The sequence below is a fragment of the Schistocerca gregaria genome, chromosome 6, assembly GCF_023897955.1.
Source record: "Schistocerca gregaria isolate iqSchGreg1 chromosome 6, iqSchGreg1.2, whole genome shotgun sequence".
In the NCBI taxonomy this organism is placed as follows: domain Eukaryota; kingdom Metazoa; phylum Arthropoda; class Insecta; order Orthoptera; family Acrididae; genus Schistocerca; species Schistocerca gregaria.
The window spans coordinates 390,585,355-390,607,569 of record NC_064925.1 but is presented as its reverse complement, the minus strand read 5'-3'; the positions used below and the strand labels follow the sequence as shown (position 1 = coordinate 390,607,569).

Here is a 22,215-nt window from a genome sequence, read left to right as displayed (position 1 = left end):
ATCTACTTTTCTACATAATTTCCGTAAATATTGAGGCACTTGTCATAACATTGTACCAGTTTTTGAATACCCTCCTCATAGAAGTCTGCCGCCGGAGTGCATCACCATTGTTTTGACTTCGTCATCGTCTTGAAGCTGCTGACCATCCAGGTGTTTCTTCAAGTGCAGGAACAGATGGTAGTCACCGGGCGCAAGCTCCAAGCTGTATGGAGGATGACCTAGAATTATCAATCGAAAATATGTGATGAGATCTTTGGTCTCACACATCTCTTGTTCTGAATTGAACGGCGCAGATTGTCCAATGTTTTACGGTAGGCTGCTGCATTGATTGTCTCATTACGAGGCATAAATTCCACAAGCAATACTCTTTTTCTGTCCCAAAAAACTATGTACATGATTTCCCAGGCAGAAATTGTTTGCTTAAACTTCACTTTTCTGGGTGAATCTGAATTCCGCCATCCCATGGACTGCTGCTTTGATTCTGGTGTGACGTAGGCCACCCACATTTCATCGCCCGTAACAATTTGGCTTAAGAAATAATCACAGTCGTTGTGGTACCGCTCAAGGAAAGTCAATGCACTGTTGAAACGTTTGGTTTGGTACACATCCATCAACATTTTCGGTAGATAACATGTGCACAATTTTCGGTAATTCAAGCGCTCGGTCACAGTGCCATACACAACACTACGAAAAACATTAGGAAAATCATCCCACAAGGAGGAAATCGAAATTTGCCTGTTTTCTCTCACCTTATTGCCCACTTCCTACACCAAACTTTCATTAAAGACTAAAGGATGCCCACTCTGTTGTTCATCATGCACATTTGAGCAGCTATCTTTAAATGCTCTCACCCACTTTCTTACCATTCCATCACTCATAATGTTTTCTCCATAAACTGCACAGATCTCACGATGAATATCTATCGCTTTTAGGCCTTTAGCACTAAGAAATCTTATAACAGCCCGTACTTCACAGTCGGCAGGATTCATGATTATGGGAGGCATCTTAAACACTCAGTACACAACTTAAAACAAGAAAGAATCAGACCGTAATGGCGTCAGTTGGTAGACAGCAGATGTAGGTACCCAGTGCGCACGCGCGGACGCCGACCGCATCGCTGCGGCCGCGGTGTGGCAAAACGGTACTTACTTAAAAAACACGCCTCGTATAAATTCATTTGAAAACTACAGCGGACATATAGTTATCCATTCCGAGACGACTGGAAGCTGTTTTGAATGCCAATGAGTTCCCTACACCGTATTGTGCATAGTAACGTGTTCTGTTTTTCGTGTTTCCATACTTTTGTCCACCCTCTGTACATTTCCTTGAGATTTTTCCTGCCTTGTACTTTTCCTGCAACCGGTGCTATGTGATAGCCTCAGGTCGCTCAGGATAGCTTTTAGATATTTTACGGTAGTTACTGTTTCTATTTATTTACCGCCAAAAGCGCTGGGGACAGCAACGGATCTTTTCGCTTATATGCGCGCGTCACGCTACATTTATTTAGGTTTGTAGTCAACTGCTAGTCCCTGCGCCAATCACTGATCGTTCGCTACGGACTTCTGGTGTTACAACAGACAACAGCAGGACTTTGCTGTATTGGTCACTCAGGAGATGTTGGGAATTTAATCCACAGCAATTGATAGGCGCAAATTTTGGTGATCAGGAAGATTACACCACTGCCTCCCCACTCCTTGCTGAACAAATACTAGGACTGAAATTTTGTTGCTCTACGAGGACTTGAACTGGCTGCTTCGAAGTTGAGTGCCACAGCATGGATGTACACTTAACCGACTTCGGCTACTTTTTTGTAACCCATTTATTACACTTTTTGCTATTTTCACACACACATCATATATTTTTTAACTGTGCACAAAAAGAAGTAGAAAATTTACGTATTACACAAAATAGAAATGAACAAATTCTTATTGCAGCAGGATCTTCAACTGAATATTTTTTCATAAAGTGAAATACTCTCATCGATAACACCAAAAGTCATTTGTATTCAAATGACTTACAGCATTTCCACCTGTGCACTAACATGCACCCTTGCTGACGGGGTCCGTCATTCACCACGGTATTTCTTTTAACACAATACACACACATTTTTTTCTCTTTGCCGTAAACGGTGTAACAGTATGAAAACATATAATACAGTCCTCATAAAAGATCTATAGTGCGAGTCCGGAGGTAAAGTACAAGCTTTGAGGGGCGATAGTGTAGGTGACGCTGAATATAAAACTTCAAATGAACATATGCCTTTTATTTACCGCAGCCACATACAGCTGTTCGTAAATCACAGGCATCAGTCGCATGTCCTTCTTCACCAGAACTTACATGCGAATACAACCAAAGCGACATTATTAGACCACTTAGTGCTGCCTTCACTAATCATTTCATTGCACACTTCACAAAGGAGGAGTTTCCCGTTCTTATTTTACATGCGTGTGTCCAAGTTACAGATCGTACGATGAGCTCAGATCAGCAACACAGCATCTGTTTACAAAAGATGCAAAATGCAGTGGAACTATTAGTGGACGTTTTGAACATATTTTGTGAGAAAACTCATGTAATTAAACAGAACATTGGATCACAATCTTTCATTTACAATCACCTGCATTTGTTCTGTTACCCATTGTTTTCATTAGGTACATCGGAAGCTGGTACGAACAGGTCACATGTGAAAATGACGTTTTATTTTCAAAATCACTAGTGCTATCATCCCTCAAAACATGTACCTTTCCACCTGAATCACTCTGTAGATGGTAGCAGTTTAGTGGATAACGTTTCTCCTGAGGCTTTTGACCAATTGGCACTCCATGGAATAGCGTTTAGCCATCCGTTTCAAATCCTGCTCTTGATCACAATGTCTGTACCCGTTTCCTGAAACTGTTTAAGTTTACCAGCAATGGCTTAGGGCAGCTTTTCCCAACTTGTTCTCTGAAGTACGAGGCCGTGCTAAAAAGCAATGCGAATTTTTAATGTAAAAACACTCACAGCTTATTACATAAAACAGGCGTTATTAACATTTTACATTTTTGTTCTTTGTTGTTGTTGTTGTGGTCTTCTGTCCTGAGACTGGATTGATGCAGCGCTCCATGCTACTCTATCCTGTGCAAGCTTCTTCATCTCCCAGTACTTACTGCAACCTACATCCTTCTGAATTTGCTTAGTGTATTCATCTCTTGGTCTCCCTCTATGATTTTCACCCTTCACGTTGCCCTCCAATGCCAAATTTGTGATCCCTTGATGCCTCAGAACATGTCCTACCAACCGGTCCCTTCTTCTTGTCAAGTTGTGCCAAAAACTCCTCTTCTTTTCAATTCTATTCAACACCTCCTCATTAGTTATGTAATATACCCATCTAATCTTCATCATTCTTCTGTAGCACCACACTTTGAAAGCTTCTATTCTCTTCTTGTCCAAACTATTTATCGTCCATGTTTCACTTCCATACACGGCTACACTCCATACAAATGCTTTCAGAAATGACTTCCTGACACTCAAATCTATACTCGATGTTAACAAATTTCTCTTCTTCATAAACGCTTTCCTTGCTATTGCCAGTCTACATTTTATATCCTCTCTACTTCGACCATCATCAGTTATTTTGCTCCCCAAATAGCATAACTCCTTTACTACTTTAAGGCTACATAGTTGTTTCCCAACATAGTCACCCTGGCGAAGGTCATATTCCTCCCAACGGGAGATCAGTTTGTTGATACCGTCGCTGGCTGATTGATTGATTTGGGGGACTGACCAAACAGCGAGGTCATCGGTCCCATCGGATTGGGGAAGGAAGGAGAGAAAGTCGGCAGTGCCCTTTCAAAGGAACCAAAGGAACCATTCCGGCATTTACCTGAAGCGATTTGGGGAAATCACGGAAAACGAAAATCAAGATGGCCGCACGCGGGTTTGAACCGTCGTCCTCCCGAATGAGAATCCAGTGTGCTAACCACACCGTCACTGTAGAGTGTTTGCATGTATTGATAGAGCAGAAGCATCACCTCTGCTTGCTCCGTTGTATCACTGTCAAAGTAATATCCTGGAAGGTAATCTTTAAGTTTTGGAAACATGAAAATCGGACAGGGTTAAGTCGGGATGGTATGAAGGATGATCGACGAGAGTGAACCCAAGGCGTCGGGTCGTTACAAATGCCACAGTGTCCTTGTGTGCCCTAGCATCATCATGAGGAAGGTGAGGGGTGTCTCTATGTAGACGAACTCCTCAAATTCGAAACTCGATTACAGCACGCTGTTCCTCATGTACCGACGTAGTTCCACCAAAAAAGGTTTAAGAGTTTTCACATTAAAAATTGGGTGGTGTTACTTTTCAGCACGCCCTCGTATTTATAATCATCGTGAAACGCTTGCAGGCCAGTCCTTTGGAATCCTGAACAGTTCTTCCAGACAGACTCTTAAACCTTTTTTTGGTGGAACTACGTCGGTACATGAGGAACAGCGTGCTGTATTCGAGTTTCGAATTTGAGGAGTTCGTCTACATAGTGAGTCCATCCAATCTGAGTACACCATTCTTTGCAATGGAACCAATAAATGTTCAATGCGGAGCAGGATCCAGTTAAGTACACGCAGATTTCCACCAAAATCAAGATACAGGACGTTGTCCCACTGTTTCTGCTAGTTGGCAGGAAGTACCTTCGGTTATGTAGCACCTTGAAGTGCAACCTATGGAGGCGCGTATTTGTTCCATAATGTGTAGTGTTGTCATATATATGTAGTTTGATTTTCTCTTTTCTCTTTGTAAATTAAAGTTTAGGAGACCTTGGGTTTTATTTGTGACTGTGTTGTTTCCATCATCAAGAGATATAATTTTTCTCCGTGTCTTCAAGAGTGCTTAAAAAGTCACCGATTGTTACATGAACAGTATTGATTAAAACATGTAACCCTAACGAGCTCACCTGTTAACCACGATGGGAGTTCAATAAGTAATGCAAAACAACATTCTTTTCTGACGATTTACAAGGTGAAATGAATCCAGCGCCACTGGCGCGCCTGAGAAACTATAGACTAATTTAACGCGCATGTAAAAACATCGATATTAAAGACTGACTCTGAAGACATCTGAATATTACAAAAAAACAAGCGCGCAACCCATCTTCCACTGCCGGACAATATCACTCTCTTTTTATCTCCTGTATAATACGGACGCACCATAACATAGGCGTCATTACAAGATTTGTAATTTGTTTAAATCTATTGATAAATACCGTTATTTTGTTGAGCCTGAGACTAGTATGTGTGAAAAACACAGAGTGGTTAATGAATGGACATTTCTACGTGATTTCTAAACTTTTCAAACCACCAAGCTCTGTCATTGTTATTGAAGTAAGTGTTAACATGTTAAATGTACGTCCAAGTTCGTAATTATAGTATCAAATACTCTAAATTTGTGTTTGCTTAATCATTTACTTTCTATGTGCCAAGCGTGTCCGACGTGTCATTGTGCGACGCCGACGTTAACATACTACTTAGATTCCCTCCCACGTAATATTCGTCAAACTCAGTTTTAAACCGACCCTTAGGTACATTTTCAGAGCGAGTGACGTCCGGGAATTTCTTAGCAAACTTCTCTAATCGTACATCGCTCGCACAAAGCCTCACTGTTCCACAATGGTACGCGGCACTTCCTAAACGGTAAAGGGAGCCACGCAAATATATGTTGCTTCCCCTTCTCAATCTGATGCTTAAATAATAATTATAATATTTCCTTACTGTTGTGTTGGCAGAAGAGCCAACACCGTGTTACTAGAGGAGGCCGAAATGCACACGTTTCAGCTCACGGAGGCTGGCGTGAGGGGGGAAGAACTATACTGATGTCAGGTCTGGAACATGACAAGGAATTATAATTCAGAAAGCGGACGTAGCTAGTTTGATACTTAACTTTAATCCATTGATGATGAACGCCGCTCTTGATGGTACATGATTCTCAATATCAATAGTAACTGAATATGGCGCCTTGCTAGGTCGTAGCAAATGACGTATCTGAAGGCTATGCTAAACTATCGTCTCGGCAAATGAGAACGTATGTAGTCAGTGAACCATCGCTAGCAAAGTCGGCTGTACAACTGGGGCGAGTGCTAGGGAGTCTCTCTAGACTAGGCCTGCCGTGTGGCGGCGCTCGGTCTGCAATCACTGATAGTGACGACACGCGGGTCCTACGTATACTGACGGACCGCGGCCGATTTAAAGGCTACCACCTAGCAAGTGTGGTTTCTGGCGGTGACACCACACTTACATCAGATACCGCTTTACTGGTCCACGTCGAAGCCAATTTCTGGCTGTACCACTAACCTATCCATTGTCCACGTAATGCTTCCCACGGAGTACATCCTTCATTAGGCCAAATGTGGATGAGGAAGAATAGTCCAAGGAAGCTTCGTGAGATTCTCTTCAGGCGTTGTCATGGAGAAGGAGATCTTTTGCATTTTTGTGGAAACAAACATGCTGAAGTCGTTTCTTCAGTTTCCTGAGAGTAGCACAGTACACTTCAGAGTTAGGACATCAAAGAGAAGAGGCCATTCAGTGTCCCACCGTCGCCATTACTTCAGCGGTTGAGGGTGCGCCTTCTTTTCGGAGGAAAGGTGGTGTGGTGTCAGTCCGTGGATTGCCGTTTTGCTTCCGGTTTGAAGTAACGAACTCATGTTTCGTCATCTGTGGCGATTTTCGACAAACAATTGTCACAATCAGCTTCGTAACACGCAAACAGTTCCGGACAGATGGTCCTTCGTTGTTCTTTATAGGTTTCTGTTAGGCAACGAGAAACCGAGCCACTACACACATTTGAATTCACCAACTGGTGGATTAGGGTGCCAGCACTACCACCAGAGACGTCCAGTTGTGCAGAGAGGTGTTTCACTGTGATTCCTCGATCACCTCGAACGAGGATGTCCACACGTTCTCCCAGGACACACAGCTGCGTGCAGCCTTCTGGCATGCGGGAGTTCGGACAGGTTCGCGCGACCTTGTTTCGATGATGACAGACGCGTCGCCCAGTGGCTCACCGTGCTTTCGTTCTCTGGCAGGTCTCCGTAGACATTTTGGAAGCTCTTATGAGTGGGCATGCATTATCTTGTTGGAGCAATATTTCCGTTGGAATCTTATCCGAGCGAACACGTCGGAAGCGGTTCTTGAGTTTTTTCAGAGTCTACACGTATGCCCCTGAATTGATGCTTGAGCCGCTTGGCGTCACATTCGCGAGAATGACGCTATCACAGTCACAATCCCTGTTTTTCCATCAAAGTAATTCTCTGCTTGGGACGCACCTCTGTTACATACGCCATTTTACAGTCTACGTACAGCGGCGTCGCCTGTCTGAACTTCATGAAACTATAGAGGATGAAGTGCGAATATTCCAAGATGTCCAACAACAACTCCTCATTTATTCAACCGAAATTGTCCGAAAAAAAGTGTTGCATTACTTACTGAACGCCACCTTGATTTTAGATTCAGTGAACTTTACGTAAAAAATTTAGCTTTACTTCGGTCCATACTAACCTCCGCCCCTCCCCTCCCTTTCTACCACATTTTCGAAATATTATTGTAATCCATCGTCATATACTCTTGTAATTCTTAGTAATTTTAGTGTCATATGTCATAGTGACAAGTGTTTACTTCATAAACTGACGGAATGGGACCATCACAGCAAAAGTTCAGACTCGGATAAGCCTCCACCGTTTTTCGTTCTGTATTTGCTAACGCAACATGCAACTGAGGCGATATCTTGACGGGGGTGGCTTCGTACGCTGTGCAGGGCTGGACCCGGCGCTGCCGTTCTTCGCGACGCTCAAGTCCTCCTGGAAGCTGGACCCAAGCGACGCCGACTTCGTGGACGCCATCCACACCAACGCCGGCGTCTTCGGCAAGATCGAGCCGTCGGGCCACGCAGACTTCTACGTCAACGGCGGCACACATCAGCCCGCATGCCGAGGAGCGCGCAGTGAGTCAGTCCCTCCTCCCTCTACTAGCCACGCTTGCATTATACCTGCAGCCTCACTCGAGTTCATCCGCTCTTCAGTAACGTATCAACACGTCGCATATTTTTCTTGCTACACTACCTTACCATTTTTGGCTACAACAAAACTTGATAAGCCATTGGCCGTAGCTGAAAAAGGACCTTAACAGAGGGAGAATGCACATGTAAAATTTCGGAGCAAGTAGCTCATATGTGTCTCTTTCGATTTTTGTTCGTTTTTTATTTCATGGTTTAAATCACAAGAGAAAAAAATAAAGACATCTCGTCAAGTTAATCAATCGTTTAACGCACCAACAATAGTCGTTCGCTAACAAACCTCTCCCCATGAGCCATGGACCTTGCCGTTGGTGGGGAGGCTTGCGTGCCTCAGCGATACAGATGGCCGTACCGTAGGTGCAACCACAACGGAGGGGTAGCTGTTGAGAGGCAAGACAAACGTGTGGTTCCTGAAGAGGGGCAGCAGCCTTTTCTGTAGTTGCAGGTGCAACAGTCTGGATGATTGACTGATCTGGCCTTGTAACACTAACCAAAACGGCCTTGATGTGCTGGTACTGTGAACGGCTGAAAGCAAGGGGAAACTACAGCCGTAATTTTTCCCGAGGGCATGCAGCTTTACTGTATGGTTAAATGATGATGGCGTCCTCTTGGGTAAAATATTCCGGAGGTAAAATAGTCCCCCATTCGGATCTCCGGGCAGGGTCTACTCAAGAGGACGTCATTATCAGGAGAAAGAAAACTGGCGTTCTGCGGATCGGAGCGTGGAATGTCAGATCCCTTAATCGGGCAGATAGGTTAGAAAACTTAAAAAGGGGAATGGATAGGTTAGAGTTAGATATAGTGGGAATTAGTGAAATCTGGTGGCAGGAGGAACAAGACTTTTGGTCAGGTGAATACTGGGTTATAAATACAAAATCAAATAGGGGTAACGGAGGAGTAGGTTTAATAATGAATAAAAAAATAGGAGTGCGGGGAAGCTACTACAAACAGCATAGTGAACGCATTGTTGTGGCCAAGATAGACACAAAGCCCACGCCTACTGCAGTAGTACAAGTTTATATGCCAACTAGCTCTGCAGATGATGAAGAAATTGATGACATGTATGATGAGATAAAAGAAATTATTCAGGTAGTGAAGGGAGAGAAAAGTTTTATAGTCATGGGTCACTGGAATTCGATAGCAGGAAAAGGGAGAGAAGGAAACATAGTAGCTGAATATGGATTGGGGGTAAGAAATGAAAGAGGAAGCAGTCTGGTAAAATTTTGCACAGAGCATAACTTAATCATAGCTAACACTTGGTTCAAGAATCATAAAAGAAGGTTGTATACTTGAAATAATCCTGGAGATACTAGAAGGTATCAGATAGATTATATAATGGTAAGACAGATATTTAGGAACTAGGTTTTAAATTGTAAGACATTTCGAGGGGCAGATGTGGACTCTGACCACAATATATTGGCTATGAACTGTAGATTAAAACTGAAGAAACTGCAAAAAGGTGGAAATTTAAGGAGATGGGATCTGGATAAACTGACAGAACCACAGGTTGTACAGGGTTTCAGGGAGAGCATAAGGGAACAATTGACAAGAATGGGGGAAAGAAATACAGTAGAAAAGAATGGGTTGCTTTGAGGGATGAAGTAGTGAAGGCAGCAGAGGATCAAGTAGGTAAAAAGACGAGGGCTAGTAGAAATCCTTGGTTAACAGAAGAAATATTGAATTTAATTGATGACAGAAGAAAATATAAAAATGCAGTAAATGAAGCAGGCAAAAAGGAATACGAACATCTCAAAAACTAGATCGACAGGAAGTGCAAAATGGCTAAGCAGAGATGGCTAGAGGACTAATGTAAGGACGTAGAGGCTTATCTCACTAGGGGTAAGATAGATACTGCCTACAGAAAAATTAAAGAGGCCTTTGGAAAAAAGAGAACCACTTGTATGCATATCAAGAGCTCAGATGGAAACCCAGTTCTAAGCAAAGAAGGGAAAGCAGAAAAGTGGAAGGAGTATATAGAGGGTCTATACGAGGACGACGTACTTGAGGACAATATTATGGAAATGGAAGAGAATGTAGATGAAGATGAAATGGGAGATACGATACTGCGTGAAGAGTTTGACAGAGCACTGAAAGACCTGTGGCGAAACAAGGCCCCGGCAGTAGACAACTAGAACTACTGACGGGCTTGGGAGTGCCAGTCCTGACAAAACTCTACCATCTGGTGAGTAACATGTATGAGACAGGCGAAAAACCCTCAGACTTCAAGAAGAATATAATAATTCCAATCCCAAAGAAAGCAGGTGTTGACAGATGTGAAAATTACCGAACTATCAGTTTAATAAGTCATAACTACAAAATGCTAACACGAATTCTTTACAGACGAATGGAAAAACTGGAAGAAGCCGACCTCGGGGAAGATCGATTTGTATTCCGTAGAAATATTGGAACACGTGAGGCAATACTTATCTTAGAAGGAAGATGAAGGAAAGGCAAACCTATGTTTCTAACATAAAGAAAGCTTTTGACAACAACAAAAAAATGGTTCAAATGACTCTGACCACTATGGGACTTAACATCTGTGGTCATCAGTACCCTAGAACTTAGAACTACTTAAACCTAACCAACCTAAGGACATCGCACACATCCATGCCCCAGGCAGGATTCGAACCTGCGACCGTAGCGGTCACGCGGTTCCAGACTGAAGCGCCTAGAAACGCACGTCCACACTGGCCGGCTAAAGGTTTTGACAATGTTGACTGGAATACTCTCTTTCAAATTCTAAAGGTGGCAGGGTTTAAAATACAGGGAGCGAAAGGCTATTAACAATTTGTACAGAAATCAGATGGCAGTTATAAGAGTCGAGGGGCATGAAAGGGAGGCAGTGGTTGGGAAGGGAGTGAGACAGGGTTGTAGCCTATCCCCGATGCTATTCAATCTCTATATTGAGCAAGCAGTAAAGGAAACAAAAGAAAAATTCGGAGTAGGTATTAAAATCCATAGAGAAAAAATTACAACTTCGAGGTTCGCCGATGACATTGTTATTATGTAAGAGACAGCAAAGGACTTGGAAGAGCAGTTGAACGGAATGGACAGTGTCTTGAAAGGAGGATATAAGATGAACATCAACAAAACCAAAACGATGATAATGGAATGTCGTCGAATTAAGTCGAGGAATGCTGAGGGAATTAGATTGGAAAATGAGACACTTAAAGTAGTAAAGGAGTTCTGCTATTTGGGGAGCAAAATAACTGATGATGGTCGAAGTAGAGAAGATATGTAGCCTGCCATGCCAAGCAGGTCGATAAGGCAGGCCGATATATTCCCACTTAAAATGCCTCTTGTGCAGGAGGACATATATGGCAGGGTCTGAACACACATTTTTTTGCTCGTATTTATTGTGCAGCTAGGAGATTGCTAACTCCACAGCGCTGATATTCATGAAGTTCGCCATTTGTGTTCCAAATGTATTTGAAATCGATCCAGTGGTTTGGGGGCAGATCCCAAAAATAAATACATATGAGCTGCATTATATATATAGTAGCCATAACCCATGGATTCACCTGAATGTGGCACAAATATTGCACATATCTCTTCCTTCCCCAGCTCTCTCCTTTGCCTCCTCTGCTTCTCTCTGTCCATCACCGTTTCTCTTACCCCACTTCTCCCTACCCACCTCCTCATACCCATCTATCCATATCCTTCTCCCCCTCTGTCCATTTCCTCCTCCCCTCTTTCTACCCATCTCCTCCCCTCTCCATATCGTCTCACACTCACCCTTTTCCACTTACCTGCTCCCCCTTTCCATCTTCCACCTGCTTCTTGCAACTTACCTTCCTCCTCCTCCTCCACTCCCTGTCAATCTCATACTCTCCTCCTCTCTGTCTATCTCATCCTACACTCTCCCTGTCAGACTTCATCCCCCCCCTCTGTCCATCTCCCTCTCTCCTCTCTCTTTGTCCACCTTCTCCAACCATCTTTCTCTCTACCCATCTTCACCTCCTCTCTCTCTGCCAATCTCCCTCCACCTCTTTCAGCTAAGCTCCACGTTTTCCCTCTGTCTGCTCAAATCCTCGTTCCCTCTTTCTTTATCCATTTACTCCACCTTTTTCTGTCCCTCTACTTCTCCTTCCCTCTCTTTCTGTCCATCTTCTCCTCCTTCTCTCTCAGTCCACCTCATTAAGGTTTATATGTCACAGTTAGGTATTATTTGTCAGTTTCTTAATAGCTAAAGCATTAATTCTTTCTTCAGATAAGAATTTTTGACTCTTGCATTGTGTGCCAGCCTTTCTTTTTCTAATATTGTTTTCTGAATTCGCTGTTACTTCCAAACCTGTTCGAGTTCTTGAACGACATTTTGACTAAAGCCTTCTTGATGAGAGGTTATTTGCTGAATTGTTTTGTTAAGTGATTCGTATCTGCAAAATTTTAAGTCTCGTATGTAATTCTGGATTGTTCTTAAATTCTTAATTTTTTGAGCTGTGAGTTCAGGTAAGTGGGCTTTCTCCTGCTGAAATGAGTTAATGTCAACTGTAATAAAAGTTTCGATAAATGTTTTATGTAAAATTTATGACCAAAGCTCAATCAATTGTTCCACCTTCTTAATCCTGATAGCCCAGTACTCTGCAGTACTCTAACCATGCTCTGCTACCAAAATGATGTGATTCAGACTAGATGTGCACGGCCCAGAGTAGCGTTCTGTGTGCCGTTACATCAATGCTTAGTACGAAGTATGAAATAAAAACAGCAGTAGAGCGTAGATTGAGGTTTAGAGCTGTTAATTATTTTAAACACATGTTTTAGATGAATGAAGTGGTGGCGCTGCAAGCTGTTATCCCCAGTGTGTGGTGTATGTTGCAGATGAGCCAGTGTGCTCGCACCTCATGTCGGCGGTGTACTTCGCAGAGTCGGTGGAGAGCGATGCGGGCTTTTGGGGTGTGCCGTGCCCATCCTACTGGCAGCATACTCTGGGCTGGTGCCCGGATGGCGAGCAGGCACGCAAGCAAGCCGTCCTCATGGGGGAGCACTGCCCCACAGGGTGCGTCTCCAAACACTGTCTACTTGTTCTTCTTCTGCTCTTCACGATATACGCACATCAACAGAAGTTTTGCATCACCCCTTTCTTTCGAAATCCGTGGCACAGGAAACAAAAATTGGCTGTGAGGCATGCTTATGTATTCATCTGATGTGTGTTTAGATCACAAAATAATAAAAAAACACAAAAAAACAAAAATTTGTCTAATGACAAAATCGTCTGCTTCCCATGTGGGGCTTTTTGCAGCACTCCTGAGCAATGTCAATACATTGTGGAACTCTCCTTGCCTAGATGAAGGTTGAATACATCACTGTATACCTTTCGATGAGATCATCATGCAAGCCCTGGTACAAATTGTCTCTCTCATCAATGGCGATTCTGTGTAAATTGCACAGAGCTCATGGCTATTGTTGACATCGAGAAATCGCTTGTTTCAATTAAGCCCACAGATGTTTTATTGGGCACATTTTCAGGGAACAGGCTGGTCACTCCAATCTGGTGATCCTAGCTTGTGGAAGGAACATGTTCACGAGAACAGTAAGATGAGCAAGAAGTTATCATCCATCAAGAAGAAATTGTCACCAAAATGTTGGTGAGACGGTCTCACTATTGGTTGTAGAATCTCATCTTTGTACCATAGAGCCGTGAGATTGCCCTCAACAACCGCAAGAGGTTGGTCCCATGTAATGTCACTCCACATCACCACTCCACCACCACCTTGATGCATGTATGGGACACAGTGTTGGAGGTGTTCGATATTACGGGGTTGTCTCCAAACATGTTGTCTGGTGTTATCAGGGTGTAAACAGATCCGAGTTTTGTCCATCACAAAATACTATGCCAGTCCTGGAGTGTCCACTCTGTGTGATTTCATGCCCATGTGTAATGAAGTCCGTGATGTTGCAGTGTACAATGTGGTACATATATTGGTCGCCAGAAATGGAGATTCACATTATACAAGCGTCTCCTACAAATTTTATGTGATGCACGATATCCTGCAGCCTTCTGCAGTTATGGAGTACTGACCCCAGTGCTCTTCTGAATCAAACGTCATAGGTATCAATCATTCTGGCTCCTGTCGAACTTGGACGGCCAGTGTGGTGTAAGACCTCAACATTACCTGCCAACTGGGACCGACTCCATATTTGTACATCACTTTTGACTCTGGTGCACAGGTCAAGCAATTTCTATGGTTGTCAAGGCTTCTCCACGTAACGTGATGATGTGGGCGCAATCGTTGGTTGTCCTTTGTGGCATGATCAATGTTCTCTACACTGTTCGAGAGATGTCTCCAATGCATCCCTACTGGTGCTTTACTTTCAGATGAAGTGCTGCAATCCGTTCTACATCTACATCTACATTTATACACCGCAAGCCACCCAACGGTGTGTGGCGGAGAGCACTTTACGTGCCACTGTCATTACCTCCCTTTCCTGTTCCAGTCGCGTATGGTTCGCGGGAAGAACGACTGCCGGAAAGGCTCCGTGCGCGCTCGAATCTCTATAATTTTACATTCGTGATCTCCTCGAGAGGTATAAGTAGAGGGAAGCAATATATTCGATACCTCATCCAGAAATGCACCCTCTCGAAACTTGGACAGCAAACCTGTTTCTAGTGGAGCGTTGTATTCACAGGTAGCCCTCATAGTAACAGTGCACACCACGTTTACAAATAGCATCAGGGGTGACATTCTGATTGGTACAGGAACAGTCAAAATAGCAACACACCTGCAAGATATGTGGGGTGAGGCAACACTTTTATTGATACGCACTGGTAAGATGACTGTTCTGGCTTCAGCCACAGATTTGTTGCCCTCTTTCCGAGGTTACGTCACCTCCTCACTCATTTGGTCCGAACTTGGTATTAGTTTAGAAAATCTCTTCTCATCTGTACTCTTAATATAATCTTTGCACCTCTTCCTGTTTCCTACTATTGTTGTTCTAATTAGAATACCATTTACTTTTGCTGGTATTTCATGCTAATTTATCCAGACCAACCTAAGTATTCGATAACCTTCTTCGAAATCTTATTTCCGCTGTTTGGATATTGTTTTAGTATTCAGTAAGAAACCCTCGCCTGGCCCCATATGTTACAATTGACACCATCATTATCCCGTAAATGTTTAATCTTTAATCTTTCCTTGTCTTGTTATTCTGTGTTTTGATCGTATACATGCTCAAAGGCTTACACCGTTATTTCTATGTGTACATTCTTACTTACGCCAACCTCTAGATAACAGGTTCAGTATTAGTATTACTAATAACTGTCTTTGCTTGAATATTTAAATTGGAGAGCTATTGTTTCCGATTCGTGGATTTCATAAATGATTTACCTAGAGTCTTTACAGTGTGCTCTAATTTGTAGAAGGGTCATAGAAGTTCGCCATCTGTTTTTTTGTCTGTTTTTAAATTAGTAATATTCGCAACATATTATTAAAAGCTGTTTACAGCTGTATCTTCACCTATTTTTATTCCTGAGTTTACCTCTTTCTTTCATTCTTTTACGGTATAGTCTATGTATACAGGGTGGTCCACTGATAGTGACAGGGCCAAATATCTCACGAAATAAGCATCAAATGAAAAAAAAAAAAACTACAAAGAACGAAACTCGACTAGCTTGAAGGGGGAAACCAGATGGCGGTATGGTTGGTCCGTTAGATGACGCTGCCATAGGTCAAACGGATATCAACTGCGGTTTTTTAAATAGGAACCCCCATTTTTTGTTACATATTGGTGTAGTACATATAGAAATATGAATGTTTTAGTTGGACTACTTTTTTCGCTTTGTGATAGATGGCACTGTAAAAGTCACAAACGTACAAGTAAGTGGTATCATGTAACATTCCGTCAGTGCGGACGGTATTTGCTTCGTGATACATTACCCTTCCTAAAATAGACTGTTTACCAATTTCGGAAAAGGTCGATATCATGTTGATGTATGACTATTGTGATCAAAATGCCCAACGGGCGTGTGCTATGTATGCTGCTCGGTATCGTGGACGACATCATCCAAGTGTCCGGACCGTTAACTGGATAGTTACTTTATGCAAGGAAACAGGAAGTCTTCAGCCACATGTGAAACGTCAACCATGACCTGCAACAGATGATGATGCCCAAGTAGGTGTTTTAGCTGCTGTCGCGGCTAGTCCGCACATCAGTAGCAGACAAATTGGCCGATAATCGGGAATCTCAAAAACGTCGGTGCTGAGAATGCCACATCAACATCGATTGCACCCGTACCATATTTCTATGCACCAGGAACTGCATGGCGACGACTTCGAACGTAGTGTACAGTTCTACCATTGGGCACAAGATGTATTACGGGACGAAGCGTCATTCACCAACAGCGGTAACGTAAACCGGCATAATATGCACTATTGGGCAACGGAAAATCCACGATGGCTGCGACAAGTGGAACATCAGTGACCTTGGCGGGTAAATGTATTGTGCGGCATTATGGGAGGAAGGATAATTGGCCCCCATTTTATCGATGGCACTCTAAATGATGCAATGTATACTGATTTCCTACGTAATGTTCTACTGATGTTACTACAAGATGTTTCACTGCATGACAGAATGGCATTGTACTTCCAACATGATGGATGTCCGGGACATAGCTCGTGTGTGGTTGAAGCTGTATTGAATAGCATATTTCATGACAGATGGATTGATCATCGAAGCACTATACCATGGCCCGCACATTCACCGGATCTGACGTCGCCGGATTTCTTTCTGTGGGGAGAGTTGAAGGATATTTGCTATCGTTATCCACCGACAACGCCTGTCGACATGCGTCAGCGCATTGTCAATGCATCTGCGAACATTACGGAAGGCGAACTACTTGCTGTTGAGAGGAATGTCGTGACACGTATTGCCAAATGCATTGAGGTTGACATACATCATTTTGAGCATTTATTGCATTAATGTGGTATTTACAGGTAAGCAAGCTGTAACAAAAAATGGCTCTGAGCACTATGGGACTCAACTGCTGTGGTCATCAGTCCCCTAGAACTTAGAACTACTTAAACCTAACTAACCTAAGGACATCACACACATCCATGCCCGAGGCAGGATTCGAACCTGCGACCGTAGCAGGCGTACGGTTCCGGACTGCGCGCCTAGAACCGCGAGACCAAGCTGTAACAGCATGCGTTTTCAGAAGTGATAAGTTCACAAAGGTACATGTATCACATTGGAACAACAGAAATAAAATGTTCAAACGTACCTATGTTCTGTATTTTAATTTAAAAAAACTTCCTGTTACCAACTGTTCGTCTAAAATTGCGAGCCATATGTTTGTGACTATAACAACGCCATCTATAATAAACTAAAAATGTTGTCCAACTAAAACATTCATATTTCTTTACGTACTACACGAATATGTAATAAAAATAGGGGTTCCTATTTTTAAAAAATGCAGTTGATATCCGTTTGACCTATGACAGCACCATCTAGCGGGCCAACCGTAGCGCCATCTGGTTTCCCCCTTCAATCTAGACAAGTTTCGTTCTTTGTAATTTTTTCGTTTGACGCTTATTTCGTGAGATATTTGGCCCAGTCGCGATCAATGGACCACCTTGTATATCAAAAAGAGTGGCGGGTATACTGTAGGTTTGTCATACGCCATATGATACCAGTAATACAAATATGGCTTTATTCATAAACCTTTGATTAATAACAGAAATGAGCATCTTGTGACTCCACATGTAGCAAGATAAAAGAATCGTACAGAAGGTGCAACATAAGTGATACAAAGACAAACTGATGTAAGCGGTACAGACTAGAAGAACATAGTGGTTGTGAGTGAGCACTGCTCCGCATGTATAAAAGCACGAGTCACTGGCAGTCTGCACAGTGGAGACTATGCCATGTGCATACTTCCTACGGGCGGCCTCTAGTGGCTGGGAGTGGCTGGCCCATGCTGATACAGCTGACAGTTGATTAAAATACACATGAAGGGTAACACTACCCTCAGGGCACTCACACACACTAGTAGCATGGTACAGCACACCTCTCCCTCTTGCAAAAGGGTACCCAGGAGACAGAGGAGATGCCAGCGTCCTGACAGGAGTAACATCTATTGTATCCGGAGTGCCGGCACCTGGTGCCAACCAGGGAGGAGGGTGCCATAACCATCTCTGTTTCGTCATGTGAGCAGGCAGGTCCAAGTGTGAAGGAGGTGTGGCTGGACTCACCAGCGATGGTTGTTGAGGTGATGATGGCAAGGGGGCCAGTGGAGGCAATCGAACTGGAACAGCAGGTTTCGCCAATGGACGAGAGGCCAGAGACGGACTGGCAACTGGTGCTGGTGGAACCCCTGGCCACTACACATGAAGGAGGCAGCCAGTGGGACGGGAGTGCCTCTACAGCAGGCAATGATGGGATCAAGGCGGAGGCTGTCAGGACAGGCTACGGCAACCGGGCCACACTTGCAAACCGGTAGCTTCCGGAAGCGAGCAAGGGCACAACCGATCAAAGTGGCATGCCACCGGCACATCGGCCATACAGACATCACAAAAACGACATCCCCATCAACCGTGTAGGCCAGGACCAAACCCTCGTGCCCACAGTGGCGATCCCGGTACAAAGGGATCAGACGAACCCGACTGTGGCAGGTTCAGTGCAGGATGCAGAATGTGGAAGAGTGTGCATAGCTGTGAAGCAACTCAGCCAGGCTGTGTGCGATAGGTGCTCAGAAAATGGACAAGGGTGTCATCCGGTCAAGAATCCCCAACAACTTGTTTTTCATGTGGGTCTTGAACATGTGCACTGTTCAGTCCGCCTCACCATGTGATTGAAGGCGATGAAATGATGGAGCAGTAACATGACAAATGCCATGATGGAAACAAAATAACTGAAAAATGTCAGAAACGAACTGGGGTCCATTGTCGGAAACTAAGGTACAAGGCAACCCCTCAGTAGAAAAAACCCTCAACTACCTACAAATTGTGACTTCAGTCGATGTTATAGCACACCAGATAATGTAAGGAAACTGGGAAAATATATCCACAACCAAGAACCAATAGGAATTCAAGAAGGGAACCGCAAAGTGTACATTTAAGCGTTCTATCTCCGCTTTTATATCAATGCCTCACTCCTCGTCCATGAAGGAGCTTCAGGCCTTCCTAAGGAAGGTAGGCTACTACTATAAATTCCTGCCAGGGGCGGCCACATTGGTCTACCCGTTGCAGATCTCGTTACGTGGTGGGGAGCGGCCTGGAGGACAGACGCCCTGTTGTCGAACACACTGCTCACAAGCTGAGACAAAACAGACAATTTTGCCATCAAACTTTGACCAAAAAATATGTCTTTTAGCTAACAGTTTAGTGCCTGTGAAAAACTTCCCAATTCTCCTGGTGGAGAACCTCGCGTCATAACGAGCGGGAATGACTATTCTGGGAGAGAGATCTTCTGTGAACAACAGCAAAACACCATAAAAAACAGAGAGACGATGCCATAAGGAAAAATACTTGCACAGAGGGTCCGAAGCCTGCAGCGACGGCTTATCTGGTCAGAGCAGTTGAACAAACTAAACCAGCTGGTGGAGAACTGGGTTGGCGACAACAGAGGTTGCCATGTACGAGCTCGTAACTGAGAAATGCTTGACCAAGGCCTGTGTTTCAGTACCAAGATGGAAGCTAGACAGTTCTTCATTATCAAAGTCAGGATTAGAACAAACAGTAAGGCGGGACAAGGCGTCCACATTGGCACATTTAGATGCAGTTGGAAAATGGATTTCGTAATTGTAGCGTGAAATCGTTGCGGGTGGTGTGCTGCTTTGTCAGGCAAGGAAATGTGAGAGTCAAACGCTGGTCAATGTGGTCGAGCGGTTCTAGGCGCTTCAGTCTGGAACCGCGCGACCGCTAAGGTCGCAGGTTCGAATCCTGCCTCGGGCATGGATGTTTGTGATGTTCTTAGGTTGGTTAGGTTTAAGTAGTTCTAAGTTCTAGGGGACTGATGACCTCAGATGTTAAGTCCCATAGTGCTAGAGCCATTTGAACCATTTTGAGAGTCAAACAACGAAGCCAAGGACTTGTGGTCAGTAACTTCAAACATATAAAAAAAAATCACGAAGTTTCTGGAGAGTATAGACTAAGGCAAGAGCCTCTCTTTGCACTCAAGAATAATGTTGCTGGGCCGGAATGAGAGATTTGGAGGCAAAAGCAGCAGGTCATTCAGAACTGCTGGCATATTGGTGCGCTAGGACCGCGCCAAGGCCGTACTGTGTCAGTCACCAAAATTATGTGCTGGTCTGGAGACAACGTAGCTAAATAACGGGTCGAGTATAGTTTGGATTTCAACATTCGAAAAGAGTGTTTCAATACAGGCTCCAGCAAAATGGTACAGTCTTGTGTAACGAGATCTGTAACGAGTAGACCAATGTGGCCACCTCTGGCAGGAATTTATGGTAGTAGCCTACCTTCCTTAGGAAGGCCTGAAGCTCCTTCATGGACGAGGAGTGAGGCATTGATGTAAAAGCGGAGATGTGGTCTTGCAAAGGACAAATTCCACCCTGCGAGCCCTCAAACCCCAAATAAACAATAGAAGGCTGAAAAGACAGATTTCATGAGGTTACACCGTGAGCCTGTGGACTGTAAGAGAGAAAAAAGTTCGTATATCTTTCTAGTGATCGACCATGGAGGAACCTGTGACAAAAGTATCATCGAGATAATTAACGCAACCTACGACAGGCATAGTAAATTGGTCTAAAAATCGTTGGAAAATAACAGGGGCGGTAGCCACACCAAAAGGAAGGCACAGATATACACTCCTGGAAATTGAAATAAGAACACCGTGAATTCATTGTCCCAGGAAGGGGAAACTTTATTGACACATTCCTGGGGTCAGATACATGACATGATCACACTGACAGAACCACAGGCACATAGACACAGGCAACAGAGCATGCACAATGTCGGCACTAGTACAGTGTATATCCACCTTTCGCGGCAATGCAGGCAGCTATTCTCCCATGGAGACGATCGTAGAGATGCTGGATGTAGTCCTGTGGAACGGCTTGCCATGCCATTTCCACGTGGCGCCTCAGTTGGACCAGCGTTCGTGCTGGACGTGCAGACCGCGTGAGACGACGCTTCATCCAGTCCCAAACATGCTCAATGGGGGACAGATCCGGAGATCTTGCTGGCCAGGGTAGTTGACTTACACCTTCTAGAGCACGTTGGGTGGCACGGGATACATGCGGACGTGCATTGTCCTGTTGGAACAGAAAGTTCCCTTGCCGGTCTAGGAATGGTAGAACGATGGGTTCGATGACGGTTTGGATGTACCGTGCACTATTCAGTGTTCCCTCGACGATCACCAGAGGTGTACAGCCAGTGTAGGAGATCGCTCCCCACACCATGATGCCGGGTGTTGGCCCTGTGTGCCTCGGTCGTATGCAGTCCTGATTGTGGCGCTCACCTGCACGGCGCCAAACACGCATACGACCATCATTGGCACCAAGGCAGAAGCGACTCTCATCGCTGAAGACGACACGTCTCCATTCGTCCCTCCATTCACGCCTGTCGCGACACCACTGGAAGCGGGCTGCACGATGTTGGGGCGTGAGCGGAAGACGGCCTAACGGTGTGCGGGAGCGTAGCCCAGGTTCATGGAGACGGTTGCGAATGGTCCTCGCCGATACCCCAGGAGCAACAGTGTCCCTAATTTGCTGGGAAGTGGCGGTGCGGTCCCCTACGGCACTGCGTAGGATCCTACGGTCTTGGCGTGCATCCGTGCGTCGCTGCGGTCCGGTCCCAAGTCGACGGGCACGTGCACCTTCCGCCGACCACTGGCGACAACATCGATGTACTGTGGAGACCTCACGCCCCACGTGTTGAGCAATTCGGCGGTACGTCCACCCGGCCTCCCGCATGCCCACTATACGCCCTCGCTCAAAGTCCGTCAACTGCACATACGGTTCACGTCCACGCTGTCGCGGCATGCTACCAGTGTTAAAGACTGCGATGGAGCTCCGTATGCCACGGCAAACTGGCTGACACTGACGGCGGCGGTGCACAAATGCTGCGCAGCTAGCGCCATTCGACGGCCAACACCGCGGTTCCTGGTGTGTCCGCTGTGCCGTGCGTGTGATCATTGCTTGTACAGCCCTCTCGCAGTGTCCAGAGCAAGTATGGTGGGTCTGACACACCGGTGTCAATGTGTTCTTTTTTCCATTTCCAGGAGTGTAGTAAG

At 44.6% G+C, this 22,215-nt stretch overlaps 1 protein-coding gene across 2 annotated transcripts in view; it reads left to right on the top strand.

The window, feature by feature from the left end:
* LOC126278149 (phospholipase A1-like) overlaps nucleotides 1–22,215 on the top strand; it is a 228,078-nt gene that overhangs the window by 183,824 nt on the left and 22,039 nt on the right. Inside the window, exons 6-7 of one of the 2 annotated variants that reach the window (XM_049978043.1) lie at nucleotides 7,771–7,956; nucleotides 12,847–13,024. In XM_049978043.1, coding sequence (XP_049834000.1) covers nucleotides 7,771–7,956; nucleotides 12,847–13,024 — 364 coding nt within the window. The remainder of the gene's footprint in view (nucleotides 1–7,770; nucleotides 7,957–12,846; nucleotides 13,025–22,215) is intronic. The other variant, XM_049978044.1, reaches the window with a different exon arrangement.